The sequence below is a fragment of the Parus major genome, chromosome 1A, assembly GCF_001522545.3.
Source record: "Parus major isolate Abel chromosome 1A, Parus_major1.1, whole genome shotgun sequence".
Classification (NCBI taxonomy): Eukaryota; Metazoa; Chordata; class Aves; order Passeriformes; family Paridae; genus Parus; species Parus major.
Window position 1 is genome coordinate 50,795,365 of NC_031773.1, and position 12,864 is coordinate 50,808,228.

Sequence of the window (12,864 nt, forward strand, 5' to 3'; positions counted from 1 at the left end):
ATACAAAAGAGATGAAATCCAGGTCAAAGGCAGAAAGGAGAGTGTTTGTGCCAGGAAGAGGAAAGGACAGTGGGTTAAGGAGCTGGCAGCCTGCTTGAATAGTGAACATGGGATGAGACACAGTACTGTGACTGACTTAGACCCATAGAACTTCCCACACAAGAAGGAATGGGTCAAAGAGTAATCTGGGGCAGCAAAAGCAAGATGACCTATCTGTCAAGACATTGTGCTGCAAGGGGGTCAAGGAACAGCTCAGCCAAAAAGGTTTGTCAGGGGTCTGGGGAAAGGAGATGCAGAGGACTACCAAATCTGACATCTGCAGCTAAGATCAAGGGGAGCTGTATTTCATATGTACAGAACTGTCTGAGATACACCATGTGTGCATTCTCACTTGTGTTGAGTATTTGCAGTCAGGATAAGCCATCACTTCCATTTAGCAAGAGTATGAGTGGTTTTCACATGCTGCAGCAAAATTCCTCTTGCCAGGTGGGTTTGCTCAGGCACTATCCTCTTTGTACTTAGCACAGCTTTGTTTCACAGAAGGCTCAATTTGACCCATCGCAAATGTACAAAATTTTATGGTGTGGGAGGAATAAAAGTTTAATTGACATGGGATTAGTCTGACTTTTATTACTGATTATTGGAGAGGCCAGAAGGACTTTATGTAGGTCATCCAAAGCAAGACTCAGTGAATGCTTTTTCCTCTCTACATCATCATCTGCTTTGTTTATGCCATGCTAAAGGCAACTGTTAATTCACACACTTTGAAAGTGCTAAATGTTGCAATCCAAATTGCCTACTGGTGGGAACTGGGACAGCTACACAGGAGAAAATGAAACTGCTGCAGTTTATAAGCAGATTTTAGTTACATCCTGGGCTGGTGTCAGTTTTCATTTCAGTGGCAAAGCTGAGTTGATTTTGTGCTATGAAACTTAACTGCGTGCACCTGGGAAAAGGAAAGCTGATCTGAAAGTTCCAAGTTTTCATCTTAAGCTGCTCAGTTCTTGTTGTGTTAGTGTGATAGTGAGCGAGTGACTTAAGCCTAGTGTCGCCTCACCTCAAGCACTTGATGGGAGTGCCTACATTGGGATCTTATCCCCTTCCCCAAGATCTAACTGGCCTCTACGCACATGACATAGTTTGTTGGTGGGCTTTGATCTTTTTTTAACATCTAATCCCTCAGAAAATACTTCTGATCTTGGATTTTTAACCAGTCTCATCTGACACAACGTCCTGGGTTTTGGTGGGAAGTGAATTGTTTCAGTGGCACAGCAGTTTAGGAATAAAACTATGCCAATCACAAATCTGCTTACATTAGGAATAGCCTTAGGAAGGAAGATTCATGAGCAGAGTAACCAGTTTGCCAGTGAAAGGTACATGTGGTGTTGCCGTGTATCGTACGGGTCTGCCGTCTGTCACAGGGATACGGAACACCTCGAGTCATGGAAATGTGTTAGACAAGTAGACCTGGAAGACCAAGGCTAAATTATTTCTCTAACCAGTCTAGCTTCAAAGACTACTTTTCCTGAGATGGAGCCTGATCTCCTACCACAGCTGGTGTCCCAGAGAAAAAATTTAGCCCCTATTTCTTTATGTATTTGTCTCTTTGTTTGACATTTTGCACATCATGGCTGCCATTTTTATTTCTGAACCAAGTAGCACCATGATGCTAGCTAAGGCACGTGTTGTCCCCCACAACAGTATTTCCTAAGACAATATCTACCCCACACAGTCTGAATATATTATATTTTTCAACTGTGAGAGTGCTTCCTAGGGGTGACATTTCCCACATACTAAGTGGCAAGTAGCCTTAGCATTGAAACTCCTCTAGAAATAGAGAATCTTTGCTTAGCAGGTACTTGCTTATGAGAGCACATGGTGTCTCTCTACAGCTGAGAAATCTTTGCTGGGTTGTGCATATCATTATCAATATAATGGAGGCATCCATAATGGGGGAAAAAAATCCATAATGGACTTTATCAAATCCAGCTAATACTAAGGTCCAAATTTTGATTGTGCACTGTATTTTAGCATCTGTTTGCATAGATCTGTCAGCATTCCCATTATAAGCATATTTTTTCAAGAAGACATAGTGTGGGAGCAAACTTCAAACCAAGTTAAGCATTCTTTGTCTTTAAATAATGGATCCATGTAGTATGTATGCTGTAGAAAAGATTATATTAGAGAAATTTTATGTTCTGTCCTTCACCTTCACCACCTTTGTGATTTGGTGAGTTTCACCATTAAAAAGGTGGGACTTCTAAGAAGCTGTGTCTCCACCTCTTCTCCCACCCAGGGTTCAATAGTGCACAAAGCCATAATTTAGCTCCAAATGTTATTCTTGAACTCATAATTAAGTATTTATAGCCTCTTAGCTTTCAACCCAAATGCAATCTGATAATTATTCGGTGACTGCCTGATTAATAACTGCTGTGCAATTAAAATCTTCTGGCCTGGTCATTTGTACATTCAGACAGATAGTAAGGTACTCCTAAAATGTGTATTGCTGTTGTTTTAACCATTTAAATTTCAATTATCTCCTTAATAATTCTGTTAAGGTGCACTGATGTCCCTTTTCAAGAAAGAAACAGAAAGATACAGGACGCTTTCTAGTGATTGTTGTAAATATTGACTTTAATTCAAACATTATTTGAATGTGATTTCGAAAATAGAGTGCAGGCTCAGCTGAATGATGATTTGTAAAGCAGAAAGAATGAAACTCCAAGGATACGTAAAAGAACTCCTGATTCTATTCCATCTAAAAGAGATCTTGATATCAATAGATTTGCCTGAGTAAAGATTTGTCAAGATTCAGACTCTCATCTTTCTAAAAGTAGTCCCTCTTGAGGGGTTTTTTTAAGATCTGTGTGGAACAATAGCAGAGAAGCTATCAGACAGCCTGATCCAAAACTCATTGGAATCAAAGTAGGTATTTCCATTATTCAGAAGATGATAGAGTGATGTACAGGAAAGTATCAGGAGTTACTCCACCAGCCTTCACAGGAAAACATCCAGTTGTAAGCGTTACTGTGGATGGCAACATTATGCTTATAGTTCTGAGAACAACAGCTCTTCTTAACACAGAACAAAAAATGCCTACATTTTCCTTTTTTTTTTTTTTTCTTGAAGATAGTGAAACTGTTACTTTAATCATTCTGAGCAAGACAAAAAGATGTCTATAATTCAATAATCCTTTTAATGAAATAGTTTAGAGGTACACTGATTTCTATCAAAATTTGCAAAATTTCTATATAGTGGGAATTTTTCTCTTTTGCTGATTAATATTTTGTTAATTGACTATTAACATTTATTAAAATATATTAAAAATATATTAATATATATTAAAAAACCCTGTATTAACTATTGTTCATACAGGATTCTTTTACAAAATCAGATATAAAAATGATGCCACACATTTTGGAGCAATAGACACGGAACTCAATTTCACTTGTTAAAACTATAAAAAAAAAATATCTTCATAACATTTTACTGCAGGTATGACTGTTTTGTCCTTTTAAATTTCTCAATATCCTGGCTACATCTTTGGCTTTAAAGTCACAGAATCATATAATCATAGAATAGTTTGAGTTGGAAAGGATCTTTCAGTGATTGTCTAGTACAACTCCAAAAATAATTAGTTTAGGAATTGAATTGGTCATCTGCATAGACATTTGTCTAGTTTTTCACTTCTGCCTTTCCCTAGAACTAAACTTTATTCTCTATTTAAAGCTACATGTCTAAGAGACTTGGGATTAGATTGTTTTGAGATGCCCCTTTTGACGTGGAAGAGGCTTGGTTTTCAAGGGAGTCAGGAAGTTATCTGCCATCCTCCAGGTTTCTTAAACTAGGTATCCTGAAGCATAAATCCCTTTTAAAGGGAAGGCTTACTTCTGGCACCTCTGCAGTGGAAAGAACATAAATCTCAAGAAAAGGATCAGTTAAAGATGTTACTTTTCCAGCTGTCTGTCCATGCTGGTAGCAGCAGTTACTGTTCTCCAGCAGAGGCAGTAGACTGGGAATCTCTCAGTGCTGATTCTGCTGCTGAGTGTTGTCTAGTGGAAAATGTCTGTGATTAGTGTGAAACACTGCTTCTAGTAAGGATAAAATTATGCATCACATTGGAACATTAACTCTGAAACTTGATTATTCAATCTGTGATTGGTCAATGTTTCATTGCTAGTCTGGATCTTGAAAGTATGTAATACAGGTAATATATAGAATATATAGACCCTAATACAGTGTCCTCTCTGCATTATGAATTTACTTGCAAGCCTTTCCTTCTAATCTCTTGTGCAGTAACAAGAGGCTCAGGAAAACCCTACTACTCTGTGTGTTCCACTTCCATTCCTCGTTGTATCACTCTGCAAGATGCCAGCCTCCTTGTTCTCTCTGATTTGCTACAATAATTACAAGGAAATGATGTTTACATCCAGTCTCTCCTTGCAGCTCCAGAAGCAGCTGTCTGAGCTGGACGAGGATGACTTGTGCTATGAATTCCGTCGGGAGCGCTTCACCGTCCATCGTACCCATCTGTATTTCCTCCATTACGAGTACGAGCCTGCTTCAGACAACACCGATGTGACACTGGTGGCACAGCTGTCCATGGACAGGTAGGGAACACCTCTTGCTCATCTGGGAGCAGAGACAGGGTTTTATTACAAGGAAATCTGACTGTGGAATGCTTTGGAGAGAGAAAAAAATGCACTAGATGTTGTGCAGTGCACACACTCTACATGAGCAGAGCTCATGAGAGGGTGACTCCTGGAGCTGCAGGAGTTGTTGCTTCTCAGCATTATTAGTTCATGGAGTTTTGCAGAAACTTAGAAAAAACAAATGTTTGTAATAGAATTAGGCAAGCAGTTGTAGCTGACCCAAGTTTTTGCTTGTGTGTTTCTGCACTAGAGGATGTTTGTTTTGCTTTCATTGGCATTTTCCTTGCAGAGAATTTCAATTAGTGATTTTCCTAGTAAGAATCAGAACTAAATATTCTAGTTTAAAATAGTAAGTTGAAAATTATACTTGTTTTTTTACTGTGCTAATGTGAAATAAAAAATCTCCATCTGAGCAGAATCATTGCATCTTTATCTAAATTTTGATTCTCAGAAGAACATTCGAGCTTTTAGTTCTGACATGAAGTGGAATTTAACTGGTATTTCATTTAGGGGGAAAAAAACCCATTTCATGACAAATTCCACATGTACCTTTCTGATTTCCAGAAATCAGAATTACAAAACCATTGCAATTAGTTGTCATCTTGAAAGTGCAGTCTGGATCAGCCAGTTTTGTGAAATTTGTAATTGTCAGTTCTCTTTTTTTTTTCTCAGTTCAAATCTAGTCTAAACTTTGTAGTTACTGCTGTCAGAATGGGTTACAAAACAAGTCAGAACTCCTTAAGTATTATCCAAAAACTGATAATTTTCTTCAGCATAGCACATACAGAATGTAACATGGCATGTGAATAACAGCAGTGCTATACTAGTACAAGGCCAGCAGTTTTCCAGGAGGGTTACAGGAATTGAGATCAACAAAACATTTACAGCCTGTTTTTAAAATAAACAGAAATAAATAAGGGATATTCTGTTCCACTGGTACCTCAGCACTGCACATTGTGTTATGATTTGCTATGCACATAAGTGTCTGTTCTATTGATTTTTAATTGAGGAAACATTTCTTAAGTGTTCACAAACCTTTGAGTAAAAAAATAAAGAAATTCATTAAGCCAGACCCTGATTGAGTGCCACAGTAAATTAGTAAAGCCGGTGTGTGCACATGGTATATTTTTCCCCCCAGAATTTAATTAAAAAGAATGAGCTGGGGCTCAGTGCTGATTCACTGGCACTGATGCAAAGTCTGAGCATCTGTTTCCCTTTCTGGATCCTCACTGGGGCACATGTTTTTATTGATAGACAGAACCACACATTTTTATTCAGGAAGAACAGCTGTCCTGGTACTGTGCAGGAAAAATCTTCCCTACTTCACTGGTGTGTTGCTATAAATTATTGATTTGAGTTGGAAATACTTTCTTTCAGCTAAAATCAATAAATAATATCCTACCAAAGAGCTGCTTAGCTGCTTTGTTTTCTTTCACATCTTTCAGTTACTGCCGTATCTTTTTCCATCTTCCTTAAACAACTTTTATTAAACTCCTCCGGCACAACTGTAGACATTTAAGAATAGTGTCTCTGATGTAAGATGACATGTACATAAACAATGTGCTGTACACTACATTCCTGAGTTACTCCTTGAAATTATTTTTATAGATGAGGAAAAGCAAAAAAAACCCAACTCCCAGCACCTCCCCTAGTCCTGTTGGAGGTGAGATTGACATGACTGTCACGACAGACTTAGGTTTGCCTTTCCTATAGGCTTGAGGAGTGGAAGAGAGGGATGCATTTTGCAAGCTAACATTATTGTCTTTAGATGGAAGCTTTGAGACAGACTTCATTCAGGGTTGTTCATTATTGTTCATCATTGTCCTCTTTTGCAGTGATGTGACATTTCCTTGAATAACGGCTTGGTTGCTTCACTGTGATTTTCATGCACATGTTTTGGCTAGGCAGGCTTTTTAAAGGCTCAGTATGAACCTGGGGTTCAGAAATCAGGGTTGGAGTTAAAAAATGAGAGGTCAGAATGGGGAAAAGGAAAGACATGATTAGCAAAACACTGCTTGAAATCTGAGAGAGAATGAGTTGGAAATCAGTTGAGTATTCTTAAGAAGAAAAATAAAAATAATATCACAAAACAATTGAATTCCAGCAAAATTTACTTAGCTGAACAGACCTTTAAAAAATTTACCGGCTAAATTATGATCTCATTATTATGCAGTACAGTAGTACATTTGTTTTCTCTAGAGTCCTTAAAAGAATGCATTCCTCAAGACCCCTAAAAAAACCCAAAATAAATTGCTCATGTTGTGCTTGGAAATTCATAATTCTGAGTTTTGTGGTCAAAGGAGACTTGACAATTTACAGGGAGCAGATTATGGAGGATCACCTAGCAGTTCGTGTACCATGTTTATGGAAGTAGAGCCTGTCAATGATTGGAATAAATGTAGTATTCTGAAAGGTACTAAGATGTCCAGAGGGGAACTTGTACAACCAAAACCCACTTTCCACTTCATTATCATGAAAAGCTTTGCCTTATCAGGTGTGCTGTGTAAATAAGTTAACATGCCATTTAGTCCATTACATGGAGTCCTTAAAAGGCATTTTGCTGCATTTTTTACTAGGCAAGTTTTCCATTTTTAAAATGATGCCTCAAATTTGAGTGCTGATAGATTGGAATCTCCCGATAAACAGATTATTTTTTCCCTATTTATTATTTGTGTAATCAAAATTCTAAACCCTTTACATACCTTTTAGATCTTTTTGTATTGATTTGTGTTTCAAATTCAGCTGTATGTTTCAGGCTGATAGTAGCCTTTGTTTCAATAATAGATAAAAAGAAAATGACATACCAAGTGTAGACTAGTAAAGTAATATATCTAAGAAAAAATTATTCTATCATCTTGGTATCATCACCATCATTCAGAAATGTGGGCAAAAGCTATTACTGTTAAGTCAGACTGTGTGTTTACTGGTATGAGCATATTATTACTTTATTTTGCAAATCTTAGGGAGATAGTAGGAGGGGGAAATTATTTTCTCAGATTATGCTAATGCAGAAAACTTTTCTTGCAGTTTGTATAAATATTAATAGGAAAAATGCAGTAATGTGGATTTGGAACAGAGTGAAGATAATAATTTTGCATCATCTACTCTTCCCAGTTTTTAATAGAATATCTGGCTAGGCTGCATAGGTCATTTCCCTTCATATTAAATCAAGAGGCATTGTAATCAGTGCTTGCTGTATTTTTGGGTGACACATCTCAATCTCTAGGCCATAAATTACCCAAAGTGCTTAAATGATTTTGACCGAGTTGGGTTTGATTTACGTTTGTGTGTTAAATCTTTCCTTGTCATTTTTGTCAATAAAGCTGGAATTTTTTTAAAATATACATTGATACAACCTGTTTAAAAAATGATTTAATGAAATATGAGATAGTGCTAAACATATACAAGCTAGTACTTTTAATGATAGTTTTGTCTGAAATGTTCTTTTGATATTCCACAGCAATGCCACATCTGTCCTTACTCCCCTCCTTACTCCCTACTAATATTAAATCCCATTTCTATCGATGTGTCATCTTTTTGTCCTTTTCCCTAACAGTGAGCCTTCTTTTAGTTAATGCACATGTTCACCTAAGTCAGTATCCCCTTGACCTCTCTTTTAACAGCCTTTAAGATCTGACTAACTGCCTTGGAAAAATTTGGGGAAGGATTTCCTAAACAGGAGGTAAAACAGTCTGTGGGTCTGTACACCTCTGTCTCCACAAGCTTGTTGAAGAGCACTGTAGTGTGTTACTGTGGGGAATAGCTTGACCTGAAATGTGAATTGGGCACTAGACAGTGTTGAAGTTTATGAGCCCCCTATCCTGTAAGTAGATCCACATGAGCAGATCCCTGCAACTGCTCAAAGCTCCCACTAGGTAAGTCCTGTTATCCATGTGAGTTTTCCTGCAGCATCAAAGCTTTAAACAGAAAATGATGGTGCTTTAGGTATCTGAGTTGTGGATGTGTGTATCTAATCTAGGGCCATCTTAGACTTCATTGGGTTTCATGAGATAGGTGTATCCAGGGTGCAGTCCATCTGTCCAGGAGGAGACCTCAACTTACCATCTTAAATAATGAATTCTGCTGTCAAAATATTTATTGCTTTCCACAGCATATAAAGTATGCCAAATCTGTCTCACTTAGATCATTTGATCAGCATTTGATCAGGTGAACACAGAGTCCCAGACAGGGAAATAGCTTTCTCTTACTCTCACCCTTCCTCTTCCAGGCTCCAGATGCTTGAAGCCATCTGCAAGCACTGGGAAGGTCCCATCAGTCTGGCACTCTACCTTTCCGATGCAGAAGCCCAGCAATTCCTGCGCTACGCTCAGGGCTCAGAAGTCCTGATGAGCCGCCACAACGTTGGCTACCACATCGTGTACAAGGAGGGGCAGTTCTACCCTGTGAACCTGCTCAGGAACGTGGCCATGAAGCACATCAGCACACCATACATGTTTCTGTCCGACATCGACTTCCTGCCCATGTATGGACTCTACGAGTACCTCAGGTAGTGAACAGTGAGGGAATTCCCACTGTCACCCACGACTGCAGCCTCTCCACACCCCACCCTTCTCACATACTCCCAAAACAGTTTGAGCAGATGTGGAAACGGCAGCTTATAAATATTTGAGGTGTGACAATGCCCAGCAAGGCACAGGAAATTTTAGAGTAGAAGGGACTGTAACTGGAAAGTAAAGCAAAATGGTTATGAAAGAAAAAACCCAGGTCTGAATATGAGCCTCGTTAGCAATTAGAATAATCTCCTCAGGGCTGCAGAAGAGCCAATTTGAAAATTGAACTGGGTTAAGTATTATTAAATGTCCAAGAACATAGTTTATTAGCAGAGATGTGAACCAGGCAGTTTCTCTAAACATCTCTGGTTCTTAACGTCAGTGACAGAAAAAACATGCAGAGCATTACTGAACTTGTTGTCCGTGTGACACACTCCTAATTCAGTTCCTTATCTTGAAAAGAGGGTGATGAGACTAACCAGCTCAAAAATATGACTGCAATGCCAGCACCTGTCAAGGCAAAACAATTGTCATAAGTAAACTGGGAAGAGTAACATCAGTGTGTGTTGTATAATACGGCATGTGAGCAGGTTGGGCTGAGCAAACTACAGACTTCTGATCATTAACTGAGCCTTTTTTTTAATGAAGACCTTTTTCCCCTGCAGAGGCTGGTCATCTGAGGCCAAAGCATAGAGCAAGGAGGACACCCTGTGGCCAGACAGGAGGATGTCAGTTCCTTTATCCTGACCAGTCTTGCTTTTCATCTCTGTTCTAATTTGGTAAAAGTTGATCAAAGTGTTCCAGTGAGGGCCTGCCTGTGGGTGTTCGCTGTCAGTTCATAAGCCCGGGGCTTTGGAGTGTAAAGGAAAATATTCCTTCTGGTATCATGAACCTATGGAGGAGTTTCTTTGTTTTGGGCTTAACTCTGTGACATGTGTACAGGGCCAAATTCACTATTCAGAGGGGTGGAATACCTCTTCTATGAGGAAGGGGTCAGAGAATTAAGGTTGTTCAGCCTGGAGAAGTGAAGGCTCCAGGGAGACCTTATTATGGCCTTCCAGTACATAAAGGGTGCTTAATAAGAAAGATGGGGACACACTTTTTTAGCAGAATCTATGAGAAAGGACGAGGAGTGGTTTTAAACTAAAAGAGGGAAGATTTAGATGAGATGCAAGGAGTACATCTTTTGCAATGAGGATAGCAAAACACTGGCACAGGTTGCCCAGAGAGATGGGGTACCCCATCCCTGCAAATATTCAAGGTCAGGCTGGATGGGGCTCTGAGGAGCCTGGTCTAGTTGAAGATGTTCCTGCTCACTGTAGGGAAGCTGGGCTAGGTGACTTTCAGAGGTGCCTTCCAGCCCAAACCGTTCTATGGCTTTCAAGATGCTGAATTTCAGTTGTATCATTGAAGTATTAACACATTGTATCAGCTTATTTCTCTTTTATTTCATTAAGTCTTTTCAAGTTGTGCTATGAGCACTTCAAAATTATTCTGTCCCTTGCACATATTAGATATCTCCAGATAGGTGGACAAAGACTTGTTCTTCATTTCTGTGTCCTTCTATGTTAGTGTTGCATACTGGTACATTTCTGCAGATCAGTGCTGGACACAGTAAGGATGACATCTGTTGATACTGGCATTTATTGCTAGAAAAGGAACTTGTTCTCTCATGCTGCATCACAGTGCATGGATGGAGCCAGCAATGAAAGGAAGAAGAGAGGAGGGAAGACAGAATAATGTACCACCATTTCCTTGAGATATTACAACCATAGAAATAATTCTCATAGGGTGATACTGTGTTACAGAATTAAATGCACTACGATGATGCATTGGTGATGTTTCAGAAAAAAAAAGAGAGATGCTCTCTGAGAGCTGCTGCCTCTAAGACTTCCTGTTACTCTGCTAGCCTTCTTTAAGGCCCATACCACCTTAACTCTGACAGAGAGTCTCTCTTGCCTGGGAATTGCTAATCTGCTACTACCAGCTCTTTAAAAAGTAATTGGATTTTTTGATTTTTTTATTTTTAATGTGGACTAGAGGCTTTTGTTGCTTTTTCAGTAATGATTTTTCTAAGCAAAGTAGCAGGGACGTGCATGGAGATTATTTTAAATATGGATATCCTGTGTCTTTCTGCATTGACTGTTCCCACTGCTTCTGCAAATAGCTGATTAGTGCTATCTGTCTGAATGGCAGCAATTGTTTGTTAGAGAGAGACGTAACACATTTTTATCCTCATTTCCTCAGATAGAACAACCATAAACAAATGGAAATAGTGTGGTATTTCAGGCATCACTTTGTACAGGATAAGCCAGGCAAGTCCTCACTGAAAGTTTGCTGATTTACATGTATTGCATATTGTGTCTCTGCAGATAATATATTCTCAGAAAGAAAGGAATTTTGAAAAATATTTTCAGTGTATTTTGAAGGTAGAGAGAGGTTACAGCCAGTTTTGAAGGAGAAACTGATGGAGCTGGTGGTTACCTATCACTTTATTTATCTGTTGCTTTGCACTTAGATTTGTGCTAATTGAGCTTTTTCACAGCTGCTAAGTAAAACCATTTCAATGTTTTTATCTCCATCAAACACCCTTTTAGTCTTGCTTTAGTCTTCTGTGAAGTACAAAAGGAAATGTATCATTTAAAGATTTCCTGTTTACCTTAGTTATTGAAGTCATCTTGTCATTGTCCCAGAGGTAAAGGCTTCTTCTGGTTGCTGCAAGTAAGGTGTTTGGGTCATCCTGCAGTCACTTCTAACATAAAACAGTGAGACAGCTGCTTATCTACAGGTGTCACAGGTACCACTGAAGTCCTTTCCTGACACATTTGTGTAAAATGTTCCCTTGGCTTCCAGTGACACATTTAACACAAACTGGGACACTGCATCCCAACTCCATCCACGGGTTTTATACCTGTCCCCTACAACATGAGTTGTGAAGTAGTTCTGCTTATTTGTCAGCACCTCAGCTAGGGAGGTAATTCAGATTGTGGCTATTGGGGTTTTTGTGATGGTTGCCTTTGTAGTCTATGAATTCATTGCTTTTGCAGAGAGGAAGAGCATTCTAATGAATTTAACAGTGCATTGACAATTCTCCAGTTCTGACCACAAGCTCAGTGCCTGCCATATTTGTTACTTGCAACCAACCAGTTAACAAATCCTGATGGTGGAAGCACATTTGAGTTAATGGACTCCTTTTTTTTTTTTTTTTCCAAGTGCAGTGGTTTAGGATTAGTTTGTTAACTTTTCTATGTCTGAGCATCTCTGTCCTCCAAAAATGGGAATGATCTTACTATCTACTTACATGAGAATGAGAATTCTGTGTTAATTTTTGAAAAGTACTGTGCAGATTAGAAGATTGATACCAACATGCTCAAGTTCATTCAGCCCATGAGGAGACTCCTGTGATTTAAGATTCATTTCCTCACTGCTTTTGTGAAAAATAGAGTTTATTAGATTTAAAATTTAACCCAGCCTTCACTGTGTCAGAATGACACACATTAGGTCTGAACACAAAGATACCTGGGAAATGGTTTCCTGGACAACACTAGCACAAAGAGAGTTAGCTCTTCATAGACACAAATCCTTATTTTGGGGTTTGGGGGAAAAGGACAAGAAAAGAAAGTAGATACTGAATCAACACTACCGAATCAAAAAAAATAGCCCTCAACAGGACAGTGCAAGAATTACCTAATTTGCCCAGT

The 12,864-nt window shown here is 38.9% G+C and overlaps 1 protein-coding gene across 1 annotated transcript in view; it reads left to right on the plus strand.

Annotated features, from left to right (window-relative positions):
* Positions 1–12,864, plus strand: part of LARGE1 (LARGE xylosyl- and glucuronyltransferase 1) — a 280,855-nt gene that overhangs the window by 250,087 nt on the left and 17,904 nt on the right. The window contains exons 11-12 of the mRNA XM_015628279.2: positions 4,447–4,610; positions 8,881–9,159. Coding sequence (XP_015483765.1) covers positions 4,447–4,610; positions 8,881–9,159 — 443 coding nt within the window. The remainder of the gene's footprint in view (positions 1–4,446; positions 4,611–8,880; positions 9,160–12,864) is intronic.